The sequence below is a fragment of the Ptychodera flava genome, chromosome 11 (genome assembly GCF_041260155.1).
Source record: "Ptychodera flava strain L36383 chromosome 11, AS_Pfla_20210202, whole genome shotgun sequence".
Classification (NCBI taxonomy): domain Eukaryota; kingdom Metazoa; phylum Hemichordata; class Enteropneusta; family Ptychoderidae; genus Ptychodera; species Ptychodera flava.
In genome coordinates, this window is record NC_091938.1 from 16,007,964 (window position 1) to 16,035,658 (window position 27,695).

At 36.6% G+C, this 27,695-nt stretch overlaps 2 protein-coding genes across 4 annotated transcripts in view; both read right to left on the reverse strand.

Annotated features, from left to right (window-relative positions):
- LOC139143611 (vesicle-fusing ATPase-like) overlaps window positions 1-4,139 on the reverse strand; it is a 41,370-nt gene extending 37,231 nt beyond the window's left edge. The window contains exons 1-3 of one of the 2 annotated variants that reach the window (XM_070714078.1): window positions 4,079-4,139; window positions 1,899-1,990; window positions 800-899 (exon numbers count right to left, since the gene is read on the reverse strand). In XM_070714078.1, the coding sequence (XP_070570179.1) occupies window positions 800-899; window positions 1,899-1,990; window positions 4,079-4,096 (210 nt within the window). In that variant the 5' untranslated portion in view covers window positions 4,097-4,139. Of the gene's footprint in view, window positions 1-799; window positions 900-1,898; window positions 1,991-3,805; window positions 3,989-4,078 lie in introns of those variants that run through there. The other variant, XM_070714077.1, reaches the window with a different exon arrangement.
- A 1,543-nt stretch (window positions 4,140-5,682) lies between these two features.
- Window positions 5,683-26,946, reverse strand: LOC139143613 (DNA-binding protein Ikaros-like). Of its 2 annotated transcripts, none has more exons than XM_070714081.1 (5): window positions 26,774-26,946; window positions 17,192-17,378; window positions 15,513-15,869; window positions 14,142-14,242; window positions 5,683-12,730 (listed from the first exon to the last, which is right to left on the reverse strand). In XM_070714081.1, the coding sequence occupies exons 2-5, from the start codon at window positions 17,370-17,372 to the stop codon at window positions 12,191-12,193; spliced, it is 1,179 nt and encodes a 392-aa protein (XP_070570182.1). In that variant the 5' UTR covers window positions 17,373-17,378; window positions 26,774-26,946; the 3' UTR covers window positions 5,683-12,190. The 2 variants fall into 2 exon arrangements, with proteins under 2 accessions (XP_070570182.1, XP_070570183.1); XM_070714082.1 differs by lacking the exon at window positions 26,774-26,946 and adding an exon at window positions 24,195-25,524.
- Window positions 26,947-27,695: the final 749 nt, after the last annotated feature.

Here is a 27,695-nt window from a genome sequence, read left to right on the forward strand (position 1 = left end):
TTACGATATGTAAATATTGATTTTGTTGGCCAATCATTTAACCATCTGTGAAATGTACTCACGTCACCAGCAATACAAATGTTAAGAACAGATTTCAATGAGATCTGTTTTAGGAATTGATTGGACTATAAAATATCAATATCTTTAGCAAAAGTACATCTTGTCTATGCACAACAAAAGTACCTGGAACTGTATTTCTCACATTGTGTCAGTATCATAACTGTCATTTCACATGACATGCTTACTGGCTAAGCGAAAATAGTGGGCCAATGACAGACAACATGGCTTTGTTGTTTCAGTAAAACAGAATAAACAACAACAATTATTTGTTGATTGCTTGTATTAGGTAAACAAGCAGCAAGAAAATACAAGAAGATGTAACCAATTATATTAAGGTACATGTAGAATATGCCTCAGTAACAGATGATAAGACTCAAATTTTTGCAATACTTTTCTGATCTATGACTCGTGGGGTTCATTTTAAAAGTTCTTGGCATAAAAATTTTCACCATCTTGCGTTTTTTTGAAAATTGAGAATTAACAATAATAGCATTAAAACATGGATGGCAGTTGTTTTTTTATTTCAAATATTGGTAAATATTAGGTAATTTGCTTCTATACTACCAAACTTTGAGCGAAGTTCAGCTTTTTTAACTTTTGAGGCACATACTACCGTAACAGATTCATGAGATTTTCCACCTACAGCACTGAACAAAATGCACAGTGCGTTTCTGTTGTTAAGTCGTGCAATATCCTTCAGTGGATATCAATACAGGTATGTCCTGTCAAAGTATCTTACCTGTGGCAGACTAAAACCAATGGTTCCAGGGACTATACTATGATGGTTGCGTAGTGTGAACACATACTTATGATGTGGGCTCGTCCTAACTTCTACATGTCTGTAAATAAAAAAGAAAAGAGAATGTAGATATAGCTTGCCTGACAAACCAAAAATTAACTGACTCATTTCAAATGTAAACTGACAGGACCATTTGCATACATGTATTTGTGTTGATTTTTGCACCACTCTCATTTTTCTCACATTTCTGATACCTAAAGTGATGGTAGGTCTATAGCTGTAACTTTAGATATTTACATCATGTTTTAATTTTACCCTGTAAATACATTTTCTCCTTCTCCGACCTGAAGTGTTAGAATATAAAGATTTAACCTTACCAACAAAATGCACGATGTACAATATACAATTTGTTATATATAATTGTTGATGAATAAATTCTAGTCTGCACTAAAATCCAGTTGTCATCAATAACACTGGACATTGATATACACACATGCAATCTTTGTTAACGAGATGAACACTACACATTTCAACATGCTTTTGGAAGCATAGTTGCACTGTATAGTTTTAATGTTGAGAACTTTTTAAATTGAATTTTATGTCATTTAATTTGATTTATTTACGGAAATGCAAAAGAAAGTGAAAAGACAATATGACCCTCTACCCTAAACCAGGGAAAAATTACTACAACAATACACTATACGGTGCAGAAGAGACTTGGAGGACAGAATGACTGTAAAATTGTCATCGGCTGACTATCATGGCATTATCAGCTGAAGTCTTTCAGATTACTGAAGTCATAAACTATATGCACATTCTCCACAGCTACTCTCATTTAACAGGCACGTTCTTAAAGGGAGCAAGATTAAAAGATGTTACCAACAATCTCCATTCAATTTAGGTCACAGCATCAAGAACAGGTCCGCAGCAAAACCAGGCAAAATGGCTTTGTCTAATGAAGACAAATTCATAAAGTATCTTAGCTGAGATGCCTTGGATCAAAATCTCTTTGAATGGCAGCTGCACCTTTTATAAAGTTATTCTTGATGAGTTTCGTCTGTCTGATAAGAAGTGGACTGATGAATATCCAGTGACTAACCTGACATGGTTCGGATCAAAATCCCTCTCGCTGACAACTGCACAATTTGTGAGAGACAATTCATCAGTAGGGCATCTCACCGCTTTCATTACCTGGAGTTACAAGATAGAAACATTCATTGGAGTCAGTAAAATACTTTAAGCTGATGAAAAGCAACTCATTGACATGCAATGCACGGCACAGTTGCTGTAATTGTATTAAACACTGTTCAGGATTTTTATAACACATTAGTTGTATCTGCTGCAGTGCTGTTATTTACCGGTACTGCTAAAGGAATAGTAAAATACTTTGTTTGACAGCTGTTTATAATTTGTAAAAACTTACAAAACATCTCAATCTTTTTTGGATAAATTTTCAGTATTAAGTCAATTTATCAATTATGATCTACATGTAACTTTACATTCTGAACATATATTCATTCAAAATTAGAATATAGAGTTACATGTAGGTTATGATTAACAAAGGCTACGTCAACAAAATGATTCTGTCAGACATTTCAAATGCTTTATTTAAATATGTTACAATTATATTGGAACTTGAACAATATCTAAAGTTTCAGTGACTCCTCTTGTAATTATTGATAAAGTTTCACTCAGGATGTGTTTGACAAGGTATACATGCACCGCTTAATGCAACAGCCTGTCATATTCCAGAAAACTGTCACACTTCTGCGAACTGTAAATGCCCACAGAGGCCAACACTGCATGATTCCATTACCAGTAATTCAGTCAGACAATGAATTACCTCAGGGCAACAATAACTGGGCAGGTGGCAACCTTAGTATGAACAGAGAGGGCATATTAGTTTTGAAAACTGAACACAAGTGAATCATATCAGTCACACACTCCCTTGGACACATTTAGAAATACTATTAATATAAAAAATCCATGAATTGTAAAATATGCAACATCTGGATCATTATGATCATGTCACGAACTACACGATTGATAAACATTCTGATTTAGCTGCAGTTATATACCCATATTAAACAGCCTGTTCTATGTGACTTCAGTCACAACTGCACACAAATATAATTCTAGATGTAAATAATACCACTTGAAGTTGAACTGCACATTATTCCTCCTTTACTGGGCCATATGCAAAGCGTGAGGATGCTAAACATTATACATGCATTTATATTATGTCAAATCTAGTGCAATGAAATGAATTAAGGTAGAACGCGCCTCAGGGACAAATATTCTGGCTCCAAAACTTTTATAATTCTGTTCTGATCTACCACTTGTGGGGGTTCATTTTGAAGATCTTGGAGTAAGAAAACTTGTCACCGTCTTAATTTTTTGAAAATGGAAAATTTATTTTTATTCAGAGTTAACACGAAGATGGCGGCCATTTTGAATTTTAAATATCCATAAATCTCGGGTAATCTGTATCTCTAGTACCAAAATTTGCAAGGTGACCCCGATTTTTATTCTTGATTTTGATAGAGAATGGTTGAAATATTCCTTGAGGAAAGTTTGAACAAATGTTTAAGCCTTTCACTTACGAGGCGTATACTACCTTAAGCGTTGAGATCCGCCCACTATAATTTTACCTTTGCACAACATATCCAAATGACAAATGTAAATAAAATAACATGAACGCGAAATCGTCCGTTATATGCAAATTAAAATAAAAACAAAATCAAGAGATGTTATCCTTGGTGTCAAGAACTAGTTCCAAATTATTCTAATTATTCTTTACACGAACTGGTCAAATGTGTAGTGCCAGCAATGCACCGTTTAACACTCGCGTTGTGTACAAAACAGCTGCAGACAATCAGAACGATTTCTTTCCACTTCCGGTTTCTGTTCGTCTGTACGCTGACAGAAGATGTACTCATCAGATTACATTGAACAATTTAAAAATGTGAGAAATGATAGCCAGTACGCCTAACACATGTAACATACGGGATTTCCTCTTGGTTTAACTGTTGGCTCGAAGGTTTCCCATGATTTCAAATCAATGAATTCGCTTCCGTCGTCAGCACCATAGCCAACACTTCGATCGCTGGTACAATTGTCCATATTCTTGACATTTTCCCGGCCTGACGGCAGAAAATATCTCACAAGCTCCATTTTATGACCTGCTAGTGTATGTAAAACTGTCACTCAATCACAAGAGTTCTGTGACATAGAATATTTACGCAAAATTACTGAGTTAGCGTTATATATCTTACTCACCCGCGTACCGGTCGCCATCTTCTCGATCCACGACTGACGATCCACGCTGGAACTCCGCGAAGCAACATGACGTCATGTTTTTCACGCTATAATTGAAACGCGAAGGGCGCTCTCCACTACATTCCCGATGACTCAGAAAATGGGATGATTTAGTTTTGGCAAAAGTGACATCATGATAATAAATAGAAATTACTACTTTACTCAGTGTTCCCTGAAAAACGTGTTGTAGTCGTATTGCAAAATAAAGGGTAAGCGTGGTTGGACAGTATTTTTTTCATTTTCTGCAGAAAGAGATTGTACACTGATTGCCGTGCCAGCAGAGAGGGAGACATATAGCAAGTAAGTTGTCATCATTTTTCTGTAAAAAGTTTACAGGAAAACATGAAACACCTGCCAAACAATCTGCACTGTCTGTTTAGTGTATTGGTCAATCTTTCTTTTAAGCCATCAACTGTAGCACCATGTTAAATATTGTATCATCACATTTGATACATCAAGCTAGTCGAATTTTGGCCAATCTCACTTCTACTGTCCATGGCAAAATCCATAAAAGACAAAGAAAGCAAATGCATTTAAAAAAATTAACAAAATTTCTCAAAACATCCACGGAAGAAATTATTGAAAAATTACATCATGAAATGTATGTAAAAAGTGCTATTCTATTTTGTTTGGACGCCTCAAAATTTGCAAGTTTTGAGAAAAGATGAATTGCACTTGATGGTTGGCAAGTTAATACTATGAGAGGTAACTGATATTTCTGACAGTCATGGGAAAGAAATGCCATGGACATATTGAATGATAAATGTTTAATAGTCTCTAACTAATCTCAGCACAATGTAAAAAATTTCTGCAAGCCATTTCTCACTGCTGTCATCAAAGTATTTTATGTTCCTTGCAGTAGTCTTGCCATTTCTTGTAATCATTGCAAAAAGACAGCCTAATCCTTGCTGTACATTTCTATGTAGCAATCACTTTTTTCCTACCTCATACTATGCAACAGTGCATGTGCCTCTAAGGCATGGAAGTTGGTGCAACTTGATTTAGAGGTGAATCATACAAAAGATTGTAACTTAAAGAATTATTTTGATTTTGTGTGTCCAACATGGCATTGATGATAGGATTAAAAAATTTTCACATTCTGAAATGGGTGTGAAATATTCAAGCATCAGAATTTGGCATGGCCAAATGACAAAAAATTTCATTTCTTATTCAAATCATAAGCAACTCTCAAAATGCCAGGGTCGTCAGAGCATGAAACAGAAGAAAATTCCTGTTTCAAAAACTTACTTCGGCACTGTGACAATTTTGTACATTATGGTAACTGTGATACTCATATTCTTTGGATCAAAATACTCATACAGGTACTGCACACTATTATCGGGTAATACTATTTTTTCAGCATGCCCATCCCCTGTCAAAAATCAAAAGATTGGTCGACTATAAACACCTGTGAGCATATTCCATTGAATAGTTTTTGGATATTCTATCAAACATCTTTTTGTCGATGTTAGATATATTTTTGCAAAGAAAAGCATCTTATCTTCATTCCATTTACAGCCATCCTAGATTAAATGTTGCAAACTTAAGAGGTCAGGCTCGAATAATTTGAAGTTGTAAATTGTTTTATTGACATTTCATTCATTTGTGCAAAATTCTCCAGAAAAAGATAGAAGTTCATAAACTTGAAAGTTCTATACAGTGTAAACCAACACCTCAATATCAAAAAGAGTATCTCCATTTTGTGCAATTATCAAAACAACCTAAAAATTGACAAAACACAAAATATTTACATTCACCACATTAGAAAATTTTACACCAACAAAATACACAGATATTCTTTGCATAAAGACAATAACATATTCAGAAAATTTGTATCAATTGTATACAATCTCAGAATCAGCCAATTGGTAAAAGAATTGGTGACTGCATAATTATGTAAATTTCAATGGTATGTTGCATCCAATCAGAAACCAGTGCTACAAAGTGCCTACCTAGCCAGGGTAAATACTTCTGCTCCCTAAGTTAGTCAAAAGGTGAAACAAGTGCTGCTGATAGCCGACAACACCAAATGAGTTACAAAAAGAATACATTCTGAGTAGATTGCAATAAAAGCTATAATAGTACTGCAACATAAACATGAAAACATAATATCCAAAGCTACTGAGCGTTAGACGCCATTTATAAAGTAAATCTTTTTTTCTAACTTTCATTTAAATTAAGGTAACTTCTTTGTATCCATTAACAATGGGGGTTAAAATCACCCAAAAAGATGCTATGCACTTCGTATTATGGAACTACACATCAAGGAAAATTCACTTTCTCACTCAAAGCTAGGGGGCCTTGATCTGATTTGAATATTGTATCCTTAAGCTCAGTATCAGATTATGCACTTTATGTAAATTGATGTCAATAAAATCATGAAAGTCACACGATAATTTTGATTGGCAACTCATCAGAATGCCTTATAGGGACAATAGCTGTAACTTTGTCATTATTTTTGTTATTCCTATTCAATAAAATGACCACATTTTCTTGTTATTCTTTGTGAAGTGTGATCAAATACACAAGATCAGTCTCATGAACACAGAGCATGATATGCAATGTTGATATACAAATTCTAGTCTGGACTAAAATTCAGCTGTCAACAATAACATTGGACATGATACACAGACAGGGAAACCAGGCATTCTGATATGATTTGTGGAGTTCAACAAAAAACTGCTTATACAAAACAGGTCAAAAACACTGGAAAGTATTGTAAAAGTTACAACTATTGGAGATTTAACGCATTATGTACAATCTTTTGTTTTTAACAGTCATTAGCAACAATCATTTCAATTTGTAAAGAACAGAGGTAGTACATCTGATACTGAGCTTTGAGTTTGATATTTTCAACAGTAAAATCTTGTTAAGATTATTCCTAGAGTAGAATGTGCAAGCTCAACGATATTAAACACTCCAAAAAGGCAAATTTTTGCATTATGTCCGATTAGAGACTTCTTCAGTCAAGATGCTTTGGTAGTCATTACCAAAAAAAATTACACAGCTTTAACGCTTCGGTGAATTTTCTAAACTAACAAAAACTATAGAATGCAATGCATGTGAATATTTTTTTCGACAGAACAATAATGTCCATCTTACTATATAAGAAGAGAGTTTAGCCTCTATCTATCAAAGCTAGGGAGCTTTGTATGCCAAGCAGATTTAATATTCTGTACTCCCTAGGCCTTTGAAGAAAACTTGATTAAAATCCACTGAACTTGGCCCAGGCACATGATTAACATCTCACTCAATATTTCACTCTGTGAAACTTTCTGCATAGAATAGATCAAGAAATGCAAAACATTGTTTGACGCTTCACCGCAAACCTTAACTCAGTGTGAGCTGCAAGTTGAAGGTTCAAAGTTCAAAAGGTCAGCAAATACCTGATATTGGTGTACTGATATGATATGTTTTGTAACTTACACTTCTCAACATCACTTTCGTAAATTTTTCAAAATCCTACGCTATACTGTGAAATTAAAAGAAAAAAATGTGTTACTGTTGGTACTTGGTGAAAAGGTGTCATTTATGAAATTTGGGGACCTGTCGTATCATGCTTTCCTCACAATGGTGCCAGTACTGTAGTAATACGTAATTCTTGAATAGCAACAAAATTATCCTAATCAATTATGGCTACTTCCCCACGTTTTGTCTGAAGTACTTCAGCGATAAGTTTTCAGGTCTTGCAGTAAATTTTCTACACTTTGTCTTTCCATCAGCATATCTACAATGAACATACTCCACACATATCACTAAAAAAACTTTTCTACCCCTGTATGAAACGGGTCAACCAGAGTACGAACGAAGAAAGTTTTAAATTCCTAAGTAGAGAAAATCGATCATTTGCAGAAGCAGATATTACATCAGTTTTTAGGATTGTTACTGAGGAATATTTGATATTCAATATAAGAATTTCAAAGCAAACCTCCTTGAGCTTCAATGGTGACAAATTTTCTTGGCAACAAGTGACAAAACTAGGAAAAGAAAACATTTCACACTTATGAACTGAATAACAAACATGCTTAGTCTAGTGCATAATAATTTCATGGTTCCCAAGTTATATTCATGAACTTTTTTCTGCATTTCATGTTTTGGTTTGAAGTGAGTTCCTGAAAAAAGCTGTGATGGGAATTTAAACTGAAGGATGTACAATCTGTAGATAGAGTTAACCCAATATACAACCTGTTAATTTTCTAACTGCAACATGTGAGTTAACCCAAACGAACCATCCGCATGAATAACAAAATACCTATTATGTTTTCTCGTGACTAAAAATATCGATCCATGTAATTTACTGGTAAAGACCATCTTTGAAAGTGAAGTTGCTCATTTAGACATCAAGATGATACAAATCATGAGAATAAACTACATGTTACTAGTTATAACTGAGAATATGAGTGAAATTTATAGTGTCATCAGCAGGCTAACATTTCCCGTCTTAAAAGCTCACAAATTCTAACCTTGGTACTTGTGAAAACATTTTCCATTCACAGATTGAGGTTTTTGACACTTCTTTGGTGAAACTACATCTTGAACAACATGAAAAGATAACTTTGGTGTGTTTCTGAGGTTAAACTCCACAAAAATATCAAAATTAATTTTCCATAATACACAAAAAAAACCAGGACTAAAAAAAACCAAATGAATGCATTCATAATACACCATTAAAGAGAAAAACAAATTAATGTCACGCTATCACAGAGATGAATCTGGGGCTGGTAATTCTTCACCTGATGAATCAGCATACTATTAAATTCAGATTGGATTCAGATAAATTCTTCACGAGTACTTTGTAATTTGAAACTGCAAACACATTTCTCACATAAATGTGACTAAAAATGCCTAAAGATACCGCAACTTGGTTAAAAATCTTTTTCACACAGGGTATGACCTAAGCTATCCCAGAGAAAAGCAGTTTCTGACTTTCACATGACAAGAAAAATATACCTTTTTCCACCATGCAAATCTACAATAGTACCTTTTCACTACAATAAACTATAAACCTTTTTCTAGGGTCTATGAATAACTAAAACCAAAAAAATACTTTGAATATTTATGTGAACACTTTCACATAACTTTGAGCTGATCTAAGTCAAGGGATTCGCCATATGAAGAAATCATTCATTGCCTCCAAATAAAAAATTCCTGTGGCAAGTGTCAAGGAACTACATGGTAATATCATGAATCCACAGAATCAAAACTGATTGTCAAGGACACTTGGATATGCATATGCCAACCAATTACGTATAGCCTTTTAAAAAGATACCAGGGCTACAAACCAATCAAGACCAGCCTTTCATACTGTTTTGGAATTGACCAGCAGTGAGCTGTCTTTTGTGGAATGTCTGCCACAAACCAACCACAAAGTCTTACACCGTACATTTGAAACCAAAGAAGAACAGCCTTCAATAAAATGCAGCCTCTATTAATGGTCATATAGAACTTTGAGTTGTACACGACAAAATACATCTTCATTCTCAGATAGTCAGAGCATAACAAAGAGAGAGAGTGGAAAAAACAGTAAGTGGAAAAAACAGTAAGGCAGCCTACATGTACTTTTAAAGTTGAAAGTTAATGAAATGAAGAAATTTTTTTTGTGTGTGTTTTTATCCCCTTGCTATAGGGAATATAACATGATATGCATATTCTGCTGATATTTATGCCAAAAATTACTAATTTGTTGGTCAAGATCTGTCGTCATATTCAAATTTGTCTCAACTTCACGCTTTAGTTTCCAAGCAAGAGCAGTGAAACTCAGAATTTAGTGAGCCAAGCTTAACTTCCTCATCACTGGTATTTGAACTCCACATATCTCACCACAACCTGCCAAATCTCAAGGAACTTCTACTACTCCATGCAATGTCTGGATGATTGAAACAGGGATGTACATAAATTTGTGTCAGATAAATTTACCGTTTACTTCAAAAATGAAAGAAAATGACCACATTCTTGCAATTTGACCAGGCTCAAATAATTTTTCATCGCACTTGAAATGCTGCTTTGACTTATTATAAATCAGTAAAATTTTCAAGAGTTTGGCTACAATACCGACTATGGTCAGTGGGACTTAAAATAGATGATAAAAAGTAGAAAAACTGAAGACAGAATATGCCATGAATGTATGCACCAGACTGTTTCAAGTGACCGAAAAACCTAACTAGTTTAGCAACACACTTACTTTTTCAAGCATATCTAATGATACTTTTGAGTACTTTTAAAGGTCTCTTGGGACAAAATTCATAAAATACTGATATTTTTTAATCACTGCATTTATATGTTTGCCATCTGCATGATTTAAAATATTCCCCTTCTTTCAAGCATCAACTTATATTATCAGCCTATGAGGTCATGAACCTGTCACAATTGACATCATAATTTGAAGCAACCGATAGAAATTCGAAATAAATGTGACCAATCAGAAGCGCCTATACAAGCCTGTATTTTGACCAATGGCAATGCTCAACAGAACAGAGCTTATATACAAGCTTAACCACATTGATAGTGCACGCATATCAATAATTTCTTTCTAGAAACAAGGGAACATGTACTCATTTTTGCTTTGCTCTCCCAATCTACAAATACAAGCAATAGCCAACCTTTCTTATGCAAACTATCGTACTTTTTCAAAAATTTTTGGTGAAAACAATAGCAATTGAAACTACTCTTGGGAGCAAACAGTGCAGCCTTCATTGGATCAAAAGATTTAAGACTTTTGCCTTTACATATTCAAATATAACTTCTCAAGTTATCAAAGTTAAAAAACAGTATCATTATGAAATCCCCACGGCAAAAATTTCACAAGCTACCTGTAAATTTGTGAACAAAAGTTCTCCTCTTCCCTCAGTAGAAAAATATGGTTCCTGAATTTCCAAGCAGACATCAATGAAAAAGATTTCCCTCCGGATAACACAAAGCATTATTTCCTCAAACAACATGAGCGTGTCAAATCCTCTCTTAATTGTAAAAAATCACAATGTACTTGGTACATAAAATGTCCCTCTAACTTGATCCCTCTGCCCCCTATTTTTCCATGAGATGGAATTGCCCTACCTAAGACAAAGCAATGATGATTCAATCAGTTAGTGATGATCTGATGTGCTAAAACTGTGAAGCTGAATAAGCAGAGGTGGGGGGGGGTTGCACATTCAGTATTGTTGACCTAGGCAAGATTTGCGCTGTAGGATATCTAACTTTTGAGTAATTTAGAAATACTGTTATCGATAATATATTTAGGTACATGCACAGCATACGGTTAGCAAAAAATCCATCGCGGAGACAAATTTAATTCCAGAGTCAAAAATTAAAACTACTTCCGTGATCCTACGGAACTGTAATCAGTAGATGGGTCTGGAATATGTTTGAAAGTACAAGGAATAAGACAAATGAAAGATGCTTTGGGAAAGATGCTTTGATATTTTGGCAAGTTAGCATATACACTGTATAAATGAGAGTGAAAAAGAGTTGTACCACACTTTCTATAAAAAAAAAATCAATCTGATTGACTGAACTAGAAAAAAACAACATCTGTTCCAAAATTAACAACAAGCCCATAAACTATCAAAACACCTTTTTTTCTGCACATCTCCTGACTCAAAGTTTAGTCCCTTCAGTTCATTGAAACTATCAGACAAGTCACTGAGGCATAAAAAGAGCAAAAATTTTCATCTGATTTGATGTGAATTGAGCACCAGCATGTTCAAAACAGTTCCTTGATTTTCTCAAGGCATGCAATACTGAGTGTTTACCGTCTCACTGATGCAGGGACATGGTAATGTCCCCACTGCTGAGAGCGCCAGCTAGTGGCAACTAAAATAATTATGAAACACAGAAATTCATCACAAGCTTATTTCAGAACCCTCTGGATTAAAAAAAATCACAACTTCTGGTGTTTAATTTGTGGAAAAAAGTAAACTCCTTCACCACCAAGAATTTGGTACAACCCCATTGATTTCAATAGGGTGGTTGGACCTATACATTAGACAGCAGGGGTGAAAGATTTACAGCCTAAATCACCATCTGACATCAGCCTACACAGTAGGACATCACCTCTGCCAGAATTTCAACCATCTGCTAATGGTGTTTACCTCTGGCAAGGTGTGAAGTGAACTCGTATTTATCTTTGCTACGGAAACCACATATATTACACTCCAAGGGATCGTGGAAACCATGACAGCCCATGTGTATCGTGTACATCACGTGATCCATAAACAAAATCTGACAGTGTTCACATCGGTAGTTAACGGACAAGCCTGTATCAGCATGACAACGGACACATAGTGACTTTGAAGATGACGTCGACCGACGCTCGTCTTCATTGTCGTACGTATTCTGCATCCATGAGAATCTCTGTCGAGCTGTTGCTGTGTTTTCCTTTTCGCTCGGACAGCTCCTCTCTTCAAGGGAATCGCTGATGTTATCGCTGTGCTCTGTGTTGGGCGCATCTCTCCCTGGGTGGCCTATACTATAGTCTATGACGTTGTTGTTGTTTTCATGGTTGACGTGGTTACTATCAGGCGGTGGGTAGACAGCAGGAGTGACTGGTGATATAGGGCTGTCTTCTATTTGGTGACCATACATGGCAAGTACATTGTTAAAGGCACTTTCTACACCCTGAAACAGGAAACAATATTTTTCATAATTTATTGCACATTTCAAAAGAAGGTATAATTTTTTTTCATACACAAATACATTTAGAGATACTGCATTCTATATGTACTGGCATGTCTTGATTTCAGTTCTGGGGTAGTTCAACACTAGCTGGTGGGTGGGAAATGTCCCTATGATTAACCCTTTCACCACAATGGTTTGGCTCAAGCCCATTGACATCAATGGTGATTAAGGACCTATTTATATGGAATTGGGATTAATAGGTTAATGTCCAGAGGGTAACAATCTAGATTACATCAACGTACAGTCTATGGATAAATATACCAGGAAACCTTCATGAAATTGCTTTTACTTCACCTCTGCACTGAAAATTTACAATTTTGTCATTGATATTGCACCACAGAGGGCTCTTGAGACATCATGAACATTTTTCTTTTGTTTCTGCCGTCAATGACAATTTGACTCAGGGTGGTATCACCTTATATGATGGAAATTTCTGATGCAAGATGGGAGATCGGTGGATGTTCAGAACTGTTGACATGTCATAAGAATACAGGTCACACAAATTATGATCAAATGAGGATGAAATTTGTGTCTAAACTTCTTCTAAAATAGGCAGAAAACTAGTTTAATTAATTGTTCAAAACACTGAGAGAAACTTGACAGGCCTGGTAGAATTTAAAGCCACTAACCTAATTACAGTATTCTTGGTTCACTTGTCATGACAACATAATGGTATTTAAAAATTCTGACGCTTTTCTTTCTCTCTAATCATGACACTAGCAGTAACTGTCAGCCAAGTTCAGAAATTAAAGCACACTGCAACAGAAGACAAGAGCCTTTAAATGACTTTGCCATAGAGGGCGTTGTTTAAAATGGTGAAGTTCACTGTAGTTGTCAGTGAACCATAGCAAACAAACAAAATTAAGTCGCAAAACATATCATGACTGAAGCTTGAAAAATGTACACACGTGTAATTTGTTCACTATTGACACACAAGTTTGTCAGTTCTTTGCATTGTAGCAGAACACTGGTTTCTGTCTCAAAAATTTAAACTTTTCATGACAGTAGTTTGGCACAAACCCTTTGTTTTAAAAATTATGAATGGTGAGTGTGGACCTGTTGAACAGGAAATTGAGGTGAACAGGTTCAACTTGATAAATTTTCAACCCTCACACTACAACACTTTTGTACGTCTCCATTGTTGTCAGTGGGTTGAATGGACCAATGTACTGAAAAATGGGGGTGGACAGGGTTGCCAAGAAGTGAAACAGTCACTTTGCTTTCAATCATTGCAATATTGATGACGACAACTGCCGTGAACTACCACAAAAATGACAAAAAACTTTTGGCCCAATGATAAATTTTGAAGATTGCATAGAATAGGGCTGATATTACGTGAATGTGTTCCTACCTGTGGCATTGCAGTACTATCATTCAAGTTTATTATTCCATTGCTTGTTAAATCAGTCAGGCTCCCACCATCTTCCTCATGTCGACTCAGCTTGGCGCCATCTTGAAAACAAGAAATACAGATTTACAATTTCATGTTCTCAAAGAATGTGTCCATGATTATCTTTAATGTTAAACTGAAGTTATTTTTTCAAATATTGAAAAACTCCATCGAAAGGCGTTATTTCTCCTTGTACTCTGATGAGTGGTTCAAGTTATATCTTAAGTTTTTGATATAAGAAAGCAAATGATTGCCAACCAAGAAATTAATCATGTAGTTCAATTCTGTTTGATTGTTGATTGGAACGGAAACTATAAATACTAGATTCTGGGCTTTTGAAGGGCCACTAGCTGTAACTTTTGATGGTGTTTTTTTTTCACTTGTTCTGTCAATAAATTGCAAGTTCTTGTCCTATTCCCCCAAAGCATGTTGAAACACCAACTGTTTAGCTTGTCTACACAGCAACTGTACATGTTAAAGGCACTGTTATTTTTGCATTTGAACTCTGGTCCGGACCAGAATTCACTTGTCTACCATAACAATGTAGTCTGCACACGCACTGGCTGAGATGACAAGTTGAATACTGTGTATCGCAACATGCTTTTAGGAGAAGAACAAAGACATGAACATTTGAAGGCTCCTGAAAACTTTAGATACTGTGAACATGAATTTTACTGACAACACTGCCACAGCATAACATACCAAGTAGGTGAAAATACATATAGATTTGGCTCAATACTACTTTTTACTGACTTGGCAGATGCTGAAATGATACTATCTGGCAGGATTAGGGTTAAAACGAAAAATAGTGAAAAAAATCGTCAAAGGTACTATACTACTACTGCCCCTTCAAAACAGCCTCCCTAAAAACCCCAAAAGAATGAAAAGGATATATTACAAATGAAAAGAACCCAGCAATCAATATTAAAGCTGTCCACAAACTCAAAGTCCAGCATTCCCTGGGAAAAGTGACAATAATGAATGATGCAAACAGAGTGGGAACAACAATGCACAAACACTCAAAAGCAATGTAAATGGTACACTTAAATAGAACGGGCCATTGAGGGTATTTTTTTCTCTCATTTTTGTGTGAATTGGCAAACACAGTTTATTTTGTCACTTACATTTTCAAGAAGGCTAAATGAAGAGCCACACAAGAACAGAAAATATTTAAAGTGTATCAGAAAGGTTATAAAAAGGTTTGACAGCTGTGCAGTATTGAGACACAATGATGGATGTACTTGAATGAGTTACGACTAACACGACTCAGAGAACAAATCATTGAGTATTTATTTGTGTTTTGTTTGCACGGGAGTCATGGCAGCCTCTTACCAGGATTTCTTTTCGGAGTACTGCTTTTTCTCTTTTTGTGTTCTCTGTCCATAATGCTCTTCACATTCCGCGCTATTTTGGCGTCCACTTTCCCTCCGATCTGGTTCCGGCATTTCTTCATGTGTTCCCGCAGGGACGCCTTCTGCTTGTAGCCCATGCCGCACCACTGGCACACGTGCCTCTTGTCCTCGGTGTGCGTGACCATGTGAGCCAGGAGGGCGTCGCGGCGCCTGGCCTCGTAGGGGCAGATGCTGCATTTGTACGGCTTCTCATCGCTGTGGGTCTTCATGTGCCGCGTGAGGTTGCCTTTTTGCGTGAAGGCAAATCCGCATATATCACAGGTGTATGGTCTGTCGCCTGCAGAAGTAAACAAACCAAAGTCCATCAATTTCAGAAACTTAAAAATTCCCTGCATGTACATACTTGTAAGACACATATAAAATCTTAGATGACTTCTCTCTGTTGAAAAGGTCTACACTGTTCAAATAGAAAGATCCTGTATGGACCTACAGTTTCTATGACATAACCTACATCTGAGATCCTGGGGTGATGGGTGACTGCCAAAGTGAAAAACAAAAGTACCGGAACAAGTTAGGTCATTAAAACTGACTCAAGTTTCAGGATTTAAAAGACAACCTAGAGGAAATGTGACAACTCAGAATTTCATGCATTTTTTCCCAACATGAAAGCCACAACATAACATCTTAGCATGTGACAATCCAGGCTAACACTGTCGTCTGAAATGGAGTGGAATTCGTTGAGTTCAGAAGAAATATCCTGATTGTGTGAAGTACGGTAGCACTTCGAACTGTAAATCCTTCAATCTAGGTCAGATTTTCTTGGACTTGTACAGTGTAATTAACCTATGGCAAATCCACTTCTTTTGACTTACAGAAAACTTTTAGAGTTTGTTTTGGAGATAGACATCAAGTACTTTTGATAAAATGGACATTTTTCCCATTTTAAGGAATTTCTTGAACACAGGAAGGTGTTCAACAAAATTCAAAGTTGCTAAAGGAAGATTAGCAGAAACGCTGAAAATTAAAGTTTGACTGTATGGAGTGAATTGCAATCATGTTCATGTGATCTGTGCAAGAGCTACTCAGTTGCATGCTCGATGAGAAATCCCCTATTCAATTTCAAATAAATGTATAAGTATCCCTATATTACATAAACCTTACAAAATTCACATGTTGCAACTACTTTAGAGCTTTTGATCATAGATCACAACTGAAGTATGAACCAATATATATCTATGATAAATAAGGGTAAATTATAGTGTAAAATTGAACCATATACTAGTTTTGTATGGTGATGACCAGCCTGGAAGGTGCACTTACAGGAAGGAAAAGCAGGTTTTGGAGAAAAGGTCAAAGTTCATGATTCATGACCCATGGACTGGGATTAAACACAATGGGTCAGATTGACTGCGGTGATTTACTAGCCTCTCTGTTATCAGTGAAAAACCTCTCGCCATTATTCCTGACTGAAGGTGTATTTAGAGGAAGGAAAAGCAGGTTTTGGAGGAAGGGTCAAAGTTCACGATTCATGAACCATGGACTGGGACTTAACAGCACAATGGGTCAGATTGCTGTGGTTTATAAGCCCTCTGTTTAAGTGAAAACATTCTTCCCTCATTCCTGACTGACTGATGGGAATGGCAAATAAAGACAACTGACCTGTGTGTGACCTCTGATGTTGACTTAACTGCGTAGGTGACTGGGCCGCATAATCGCACACGTCACATTGATAATCCTTGCTCTGCTCTTTGGAATTACTCTCCACGTTCGCGACCACCTCGTCAGCGCCATCGTTCTCCTCTTTGACTTTGTCTGGCATGGCGTCTTCAGTGTTGGACATGGTTTACTGTAAAAAAAAAATTATTGTTTTATTAACTTGCTTATCTTATACCGGTATTTCTCTTGAATCAAAAAGTCCTTGAAACTCTGTATAAAAAATCAAACACAGCAAAACCTGAAAGCATTTATATCAGTTGCTTGGCATGCTGTTTTGGATTCGGACAGCATTCATAGAGATACCTATACCCATCAATATCTGTAGCACTACGCCTTTTTTTTTCATTATTCCATCAAAAGTATACAATTGATGCATCATCACATATACAGCTAGGGCAACTCTGTAAGTATGTAAGGTCTGTAAGGTCACATAGGTTATCAAAACTGCGAATGAAGATTGTTGTCACATTTCCAGAGACGTTTGCTCCAGACATTACATTGCCTGCCCTTACTAAATTCTCGCCACAAAAGGTATATCTTAGGTATATTTTTGGTATACCCGAGGTATACCAAATCACTTCTGGTATACTATTGGTATACCAGATGTGTACCCAGCTATTTTCAAAGTCGATTTTTAATACAATGTACCTAAACTGTATGTTAGTAATCAGGTATAAATTAGGTATACCTAATATGTACTTGTTCATAGTAGGTAGGAAAAAGGTAGCACCTATTATGTACTTTTCTACTATGTATAGTCAAGTTGAAAACTGGTACATTCCTGGTATACCAGAAATGTACCAATCCACGACTTAGTATTTTTTTGGCCATGATGCACTTGGACATAGATACATCAGTTTATGATAGCCACAATTATTTCAGTGTGTCCCAAATAGGTTTTTGTGATATGCATGTGCATTTTATTTGATCACACAATATGCAGAGTGAATTCTTTCATTCACACTCATACCATAGACATCTTCCGCCCCAATGCCTATGCTGACACAGATACATGTATAGATCACTGCTGTTATCGCAACATCTGTCTTTTTAACGACAGATTATTCAAAATCAATGCTACAAGTTTCAATAGAACTTAACAGAGCTTTATGGGTAATTGTTTATGGGTGACAACTTTGGTATTCCAAAGGGTGTCCTTAGTACATAGGTTTATCTACATCATACACGGAAATTGAGTGGACTTAGTATCTGTAGATGACCGAGTGAATAGTCGTATAATCCAGCCTTACTTTGTCACAATAAGTTTCCACAAGATCTTAATCTATCTGTGCTTTGGATGCTTTCTGAACTTTTTCTATAGGTCTTTTCTGCTTGTTTGGCAGCATAGAGTGCCATCACTAAAGGTGTGTACACAATGATATTGTATAGTAAATCTGCTTACAATTCTTTTTATGAAAAGACAGGAAAACTGCCACTTCCGCACGCAAAATAGAAACAGTATACATGTATATACCATTCCAACAACTAAGGCAGCAAAGTGAAATGGATCTGTGTAATAAAGGAAATCAATCCCACTTATGAAAAAAAACTGTCTGACACTATTATGTAACTCTACACTAGTATCTCTGGAAACCATTTCCCCAAAAGAACTGCGTTATCTGAATTTGCAAACCATAGCTTTCATGAATTGTGCAGGGAAAAAAAGTTGCAAAAATTTCTTATCTCAGTAGTATTACATGTAAAGTGAAATACAATATGGACTTTTTCTGAAATCCTTATTTTCTGTCAGTACACCAGGAATGGGTTACCCTTCCAAACAAACAAACCTGATAACATTTTATCTCGTTAAGTGGCCTACTTCTATCTTATCTGTTAGTGCATCTGTCTGTCTTCCAATAATAATAGTCTACTTATCTGTTTACCTGTATGTTTCTTTCCTTAGACAATTCTACTACCGTATCTATAACATCAGTTTTCTACAATTGTATATCCTTGGAGGAAAGAAACTTGTAACTCGATCTAATTTCATCCAGGTTGAGAAATCCACTCAGGAACTGATGAACTTTGAAATTAACTAGACTTGTTTCTTGATTTCAAATTATCAACTTGCCACTTTTTGCACTATTTCCATGACCTTCCAGACTGCTGGTCCGATGGAAATCCTATTAATTTGAAATCCTCTTTTTCATAAAGTTGACTTTTGCTTGGTTTCTGCCAATTGTATCTCGAAAACTATTAAAACTTCAAGTTCAAGATAATTCTCAGTAGCCTACAGGCATGATAGGCCACATTCAGGACTCCTACATTCTGGTAGTTTTAAGGTATGTCACATTAAAAATTTCTGCATTTTGCTGTGTAACAAATGAAAATTTTGACTTTAAAATTACCTGAGGCAATTCAGTCAGTATTCATTGAACTTGGTCTAATTGAACTTGGTTGACTGTCATTACCAGTTGTTTTACATAAACTGTTCAGTTCACACTAAGGAATACACCAGGATTGGAGGTCATGAAAAGGTCATGAAAATGGCACATTTTAATAATTTAATCATCAATATGGCCTGACACATATGAACTTTTAACTCCAAGGGGAAAAAAAGAGATTAATCATTATATCTAAACTGGCATATTGTATGTGACTTGACTTTTTGAGTTAACTTTCAGACAAGATTACAGGGCAGACAGAAAATCTATGTAATTATGGCATGGAAACTACGTACAGTATCTGGTGGGACAGTATCGCCATTCCCAATCTTGTGTTACATACTCTGTATGATTTATGGACCCACAACACACTGAAAAAAAAAGATTTGTTGTACACGTACATGGTACTGGGCCATTTCTCAATTTGACTGACAACTTGTTGGCTTTACACTGGAGAGCGCTGCTAACAATGCCAGCTACTCCAAATAAGTGAATAAATTTTTGAGAACACTCATTTCAAGTGGAATGCCCTGTTTAGCTGCCAGCCTTGACTGGTGTGAACCCATACCCAAGTTCGGAGAGAGTCAATAAAAAAAATTGAGTTCCGTGTAGCCTTCACCGGGCCATATTGATATTCCATGGCTTTTGCTGTACAAAGTTTGTTCGGTGGCCATATTGGTTACGCCACAGTTTACCTGTGGTTGTTGCAGCCTGACACAAGATAAAAATGTTGCGCCACAGTTTAGTTGATTCAAGATTGAATTAAATGGTGTAACCAATTTAATCCTTTGAGGGCTAAAGTCTATTTTTATCCCCTTTTATAAAATAAACCCCCAGTCAATTTTTCTCAGATTTTTGCCAGAATTTTGTGAAAAAACTGTAGCCAATGAAATGTGATGTCCATTTGGTCCAAAATCATCAAAAAATTACAGAAAAATTCATAAAAATTGGTAAAAATTTTGCACGAAAATTTTGGAGGGAGTAAATTACAGTGCCCAAAGGGTTAAATGCCATAGACTTTATGCAATTATTTGAAAGTTGACTGCACATTAATAAGATCCAGTGGACTGTTTCCTACGTAATATGAACTTCATAATGTTAAGTTCACTCACATATCATAGCAACTTGGAAACCAGTTAAGGAAAAATCAGGATAGCAGACAGGCAAACACATTGTAATATGGAAATCATACTTTCGATATTTGTATCTATATAATTTCACTTCCTTTATGAAATACGATACTTCAAAAACAGTCCTCTTGAGAAGTCTTTGTCAAATCGCATTCCAATTATGTATCACAAGAAAACTACAAAAATACAGCTCACTCCTAACCATAGCATATGAAAATTGCATTTTTGTAATCTAACATTGATAATTGAACCTGAGCACAAGCATATCAGTGTCTTTTCACTCAGTTCCATAGTTATTCTCCTCAACCTAAGAAACCAGTCTTTCAGATGATACTTTTTGCATGCATAGATTTTGACAACTTTTCTGCAGAATTGGGCAACAGGCATCAAGAAGCACACACAATTCAACCCGACACTTTTGTATTTTGGCATGTAAGCACGAAGAAGTTCCTGTTCTTGATATGATGTTGCAGAGGTTTAAAATGTCAATTATTGCAGACTTTAGGACGTCAACTGCAGCTGTCACTTACAACCGGGGATCCATTATAGTAAAAATATTTATCCGCGGCAAGCAAACACGATTAGGAAATGAGAATAAAATATGAGCACTCATTGCATGATTGTGGGTTTACACAGTGGTTAGATTTACTCTTCTGCACTAAGCTTGTCGACGTAAAAACAACACTAGTATGAGGAATCAACAGGTTGTTTTGTTTGAAACCTTAGTAAGCTCCTTTGGAAATATGATCAATGAAAGCGAAACTTCAAAAGAGCTCTAAACAGTGTGATTCTTAGAAGAGAGTTACGCGCTAAACTTTGATAAGCTCTTGAGTTACAAAGAACCTTTTTTAAGAGTGCCATGGGTTTATTTTGCGGTGAACATCGTGGCAAGTGATTTAATCATAGTCATGTCAGCATGTGCATGCTGTCATGGCATTTTACGAGGAAAATTATTTTCAACTCTCAATCTCTGTTAACCCTCTGAGCGCTGTAATTTTCTCCCAAAAAAATTTTACTGCAAATTTTTTTCAATTTTCATGAATTTTTCTGTAACTTTTTGACAAGTTTAGACCAAATGGACATCACATTTCATCGGCTACAGTTTTATCTCAAAATTTTGGCAAAATTCCGAGAAAAATTGACTGGGGTTTATTTTATAGAGGGACAAAAATAAACTTTGGCACTCAAAGGGTTAAGTAAGTTCTTCTGACTGAAAAATGTGCAGTGCATAAATTTTCCAAAGAAAGCTTTCAAAATAGTTCTCTCTCCGATTTCCCATGAATTTCGAGTTCCTGGGTGGTTTGTACTATCAAAGGACAATTTTTAATTTGTAGACACTTTTACAAAAATTCATGTTTTATAAAAATTCAGCTTTAACCTATTCATCCCTAACTGGTCCACACTCACCATTGATAACAATGGATTTGGGCCAGACCATGGTGGTGAGAGGGTTAAACTACAAAAACCAGAGGTGCAGATTTTTTTCTGGCTACAGTGACATTGAACTGACTAGTCTTGTGTCTGACATCATTGAAATCTACATAATGGTAGTTGTCACGGTGAAAGAAAATCCTTTTATCATGCATGTGAGAGAATCTCTGACCTTACCCTCCTATTTTGCAATGTAGAGATCTGCTTTTGTCATAGAGAGTAACACGACTGTACCACAATCTAGTGGTGTTAAGGTAAAATCTTTGAGAATTCTGATAATGTCCTGACAGCTTCATTACCTGCATATGACTTCTGTAATTTCTATGAATACGTGCCCTTGTGTGACAGATGGTCACCAGATGATAAATGCAGCTTAGTCGACTCTGAAATTAGCATTGTGGAAACGGTGACCTTCTTTTGTCCGGGAGGCTGTTCTTGGCTGACAATTTTGTCGAAAACTGCCTAAAATCATCCAGTGCATCAGTACACCCACATGCTCAAAATTCCTTGGATTTGCCATAAAATGTCAGGTTTTTTGTCACAATAGCGAGAATGTTCATAATTTCCAGGAATACACGTACTGTATGAGGAAGTTAGTAGTCAAACTCATGGGATGGGTGTGCTTTGTTGGAAGTCAAATAGCCATGCAGGAAAGAATAGCCATGTGACATGGGCATCACTGGTAAATTGAAATTAATGAAGTCTGAAACTTTTGATTACACCCAGAGGTCAGAGGTCAATGATGCAAAACCTGGTGGCATGGCACAGCAGTCGAATGCAAATTTTACAATTCACTTCTATATGGCAGTCTGGTTATTGTTCTCAATATTATCAGTTTAAGCATAGTCTACTAGTTTATACCTGTGCTTTGATACATTTCCGGTGGTTTTAACCAATTCACCACAGTGATATGGCCCACCCTTATCAGTAGACCTACATGCAGGGACACAGGGGTGAGAGGTTAAATAACATAGAGCAAAATCACATGTCAATGGTTTTCTGAAATTGCCACAACTACAAAATTCCTGTCCCCTTGGGCATTGGCAGGATTTTACTATAGTACGAATGCTGGCTTGACATGAACTTGATCTTTTTTTTCTCCCTTTGGAGTTACAGTTCACAAATACAGAACTCAATTTATTTGAAAGTTTGCTCAAATTTGGATGAACGTGAAGATGAAATTGTCTTCAACAAGTTCTGTTTGCTTTGATAAGTCACCACTTCACTGCCAATCGACAGTCTAAGTATGGAGGCTTATTTCTGAAATATCAAAATTACGCACACTATTGATAGTTTAAAACTTAAATTTTCTGATAATTTTTGAAGATGCCTCAGGCTCAGCAAATATTTTCCACAAAATTTAAAAAAGGATTAATTTTTGTGACAGAGTTCAAATTCATCTCAAATATGTGACCTAAACGACTTGATGCATCTTTCTCTTACCACAAAGTCCCATTGATTTGAAGTGTTATGATCAGCCCTCGGAAAGAAATGGGGGTGGGAGTGGGGGGATGGTAGGGGTGATGGCGTCACCTTAACTATTTGATAGCCTGATTTCCTCACTTGTGTGGGAGTCAAATTGCATTCAAGAAGTCATTTTTTCTGGATGCTGATTATTGCAGCCAAAACTACCCATTAAATCATTAAATAAAATCTGGAGTAGGTAAGTTAGAAACATTACAAAGCAGTGGAGGTGGTAGGCTACGGCACGTAATCATGGACAGATATCTCTGAATGTCTACCAAATTTTGAAAGATAGCCAAATTTTGTGTTGCTCATAAAAAATGTTACATATAACACTCTTAAAGGTACCTTGAAATTATAAACTAAACAATGAACACACTGACTGATCATTCAGCAAACGCAATATTACTCAACTCTTTCACCCCATTTTCCGGTGTTAGACTATACATAGGTCCAGCCTGTATTGAAAACAATGGGGATATTCCATTGACTGGTGGTTTTAGGGTTAAGCTGGTTGCCTTCACAAAAGAGACTCACCCCACGCACATCCTCACTTTGTGAGATTCCTTGTCTTTGCATTCAGCCTTCTCAAGGCCTGTTTTCTTAAGCTTCTCCATAGAACCACTTCTCCCTAGGGTTCCCGGAAGCTCCGCTCTGAATGGGGGGCTCAGTACTTCAAATACACTTGAACACGGATTCACGCATTCATCGGATAATTCAGTAAAAGTACATACATGACATAATAGGTGTTTGAGATTTGCAATGATGCTGATTAGACAAGCATTATCTAATGCCTTAACCACTGTCAAAACAATGTAAATTTTGGGTGATACAATTATGTTTTGTAAACGGTAATTCTTTACTCAAAAAGTAGGTTGATATATTGGCAAACTGCCTGAGTAATTCTAGATTCATGTAAATTTTTTTGCCAGGATAACATTCATGTACTGGTAATGGAATATTAATATTTGAAGTTAAAACCAACAGTATTTGTAGCAAGTCTGAAGACATGTGGACACAGACTTGTAAATTGATGGCACAATTAAGTTTTTTCAGGAAAAATAGACAGCAAGATATTACCTAAAAAGTGTGTTAGAAAAACTACATTTCTGAATAACTGTCAGGGAGTAGAGGCTTGTTCAGCACTTGACTGCAGGCTAGCTTGTTAGGGGATGCATATATATCCTCTGAGCTTACTGACAGCACAGGAACTGGAATGTGACACTGTCACAAACGTGGTCGACTTCTCAAATATTTTGTCAGAGTAACAACAAATATGACTTATCATACGTATCATTGCCATTACGAATTTGCCTCAAATATCTGGGTTATACCGTATAAATCTAACTACTACACAAAAGCACAGACAGTAAGAGGGGAACACCTCCCCCCCCCCTCTAATGTCTATGATAAAATTGACAACTGGTTAGTCCCCATTTTCCTCGGATGGAAATTAATGACGCAGGCTAGGTGATCATTTTGCTATGGTTTGGTTTTTGCATGATGACAGGAATGAGTTAAATTAATCTGTTTTTAAAATTCCGCCATTATTGCTTGAAAATATCTAAAGAAGAACGTTAGTAATGGAAAGTGATGAAACTTCAGCATGACAAAACACATCACATTACAATTTGAGTAACATTATAGACAATATCCACACCCAATAAGCTATCTCCGTTACGTCATTATACAGATGTGTATACCTTTTTGGTACAGTCACAATGTAATCAAATTTTTCTAATCCCTTCTTTCAAGTTCAAACTGGCCATTTTTACATACATTTAGTCTAATTTTGCTGTTTGACTTCTTGAGGGACTGTATCCAAAGTTTAGTGGAGTTGAATGTGTCTGACTAGCACTGTGAGTCACCTTTATGAGGTAGTTGGGAAATCCTAACTATATGGAGCGTGAAAGAAAATAAACATTGTTCCTACTGACTTTCAGTGAAAACTCAGTTACTTATACCATATAACATTATAAGGTATAAATGAGGCGTGTTAAAGTGTTGTAATCACCAATAAATTTGATGTGGGATCTTGTTCCCTTGGTAGTACCATGGTACAGCCCCCTGCCTAATTCCTGCCATGCTGGCGTGAAACATTTTAAAAGTCTAAACTCACATCTCAGCCCTCTTGAACTCGATAACACTGTCTTCTGCCTTGGTATTGATTGATGGTGGAGTATTGTTGCTTGTGTACACAGAGAACAATAAGGCTAATTGAAATCTCATTCACACTTCGACTCCCTCCGTTTGACCTCGATTGACCTCTAAACATGAAATGCTGACATAGACATTAAATCAAGGTTTCCTGAACCACACGGATGTTTACTGGTGTGGAAATCGTGAAAATTGGTTACGAACTTCATTAAATTCCCAAGTTTTACCATCGGAGTGAGTCACGGATTTGTGGGAAATTTGCTTTGCGAATGTTGGGAATGTATGTACGAAGCGCAAACGAGGTCAGCATTCGACAATAGACAAGGTTAGGGAAGAAACGCCGCTTTTCCAACCAGCGAGTTCCTCCCCCAATTAGGAAGCTTATAAAGTGGTAACAACATAATTACGTGCACCGCCTGAATTGAATCGGGATTAGCGAATTTCACGAAAACAATACAAGACGACCCGGTTGCTTGTACGTAGTTGAAACAGTGAACCGCCAAGGTCACGACATGTGGCCCCGCACTCTTTTCATGTAACGCGCAACGTAAAATAAAATGGAGGTACCAACTGCTGCAATCGCGCTACTGGAAAGAAGGCTAATCAACGCGCAACGACGTGACATCCGGGATCGGGAAAGGTGATTTATTCGAAACTACCTGTTCGTTCATGTTGAGTTTTTTAACGTGTTAAACATCAGCAGATTAAAATCGTTGAATTTCGATCTGTGTTTGAGGGAGTAGCCGACTCATCGATTTTGTAAGATTTTCATTCGAAACTTTGGGAATGGCTTTCAGGATAGTGCCAACTTCGACCGCGCGTGAAGCAGGTGCCAATGCCGCTCGCACATAAAAATCGAGGAAACGAAACTGCGACCATGGCGATGTGTACATAGTTTTTGGGCACGTGAAACTCCATCAGTGGCATCTAGCGACAGTATTCGATAGCGGTGAACTTACCTTGTAGAAAAGAAGCAGCATAAAAAGTTGTCAAACACATTTCACTGGTGTTTGACGCACTTAAATTCATCGATGTCTTCAGCAGGAAATACCCGTTTACCTGTACGCTGCCATCTTCGCTATGACGTCAGGGGGTGAAAGGGGAGACAAGCCGATGTTCGGTCTCAACATGCGCCGTACCGCGTGCCTGATCATTGCCGATACGTAATTTACACCTGTTTGTATCATATCTATCTTTAATCTTGTACACAAAGATACAACATAAATAAGACTGAATGTCGCTTAAAAAACAATTCTTCGAGTGCGGCCGCTTTATTTTGTCGGGAATGCATTCCGATTTTGCACTGGAAAATGAAGACGACACTCGCAGCTGGTGTCCTCTATGACGCCCTCAACGACAACTTCGTTTGATCGATTTTACTGATAGCTCAGCTGCTAGCTGGTACCATTATATGATGCACAAGAAACAAGGACAATCTCTTCTTATAACTTCGATCAGTCACTGACTTCTGCTGAATTTACATATTAGGGTAAATAAGGATTTGATTTTAACGGGGAAATGAATAGATCATTTCTTTAAAGATTGTAATGCAGGTAAATTTGCTGGGGTCAATCGCCATAGAGACCATGCAGACTCATACTATGATTGTCTCGGTGGACACAACATACTTTGTGACCGTTGACATAGTGATCAGTGATTTTCCTGAATAAACGATGCCTTGGATGTAAAAGACTGCAGTTCTCCTGTTTCTGTATATGGTCATTACCAGTTAAATCTAATTTGGTTTTGTCACAGACTTTAATTTTGTATGCAACATGTCTGCAACACAGAAAGACCTGGAATATTATCATTGAAATTTACAAGACATTGAGTGCTTACACTACCTGGAGGACTTAATTACAGCATGATACATGAATATGC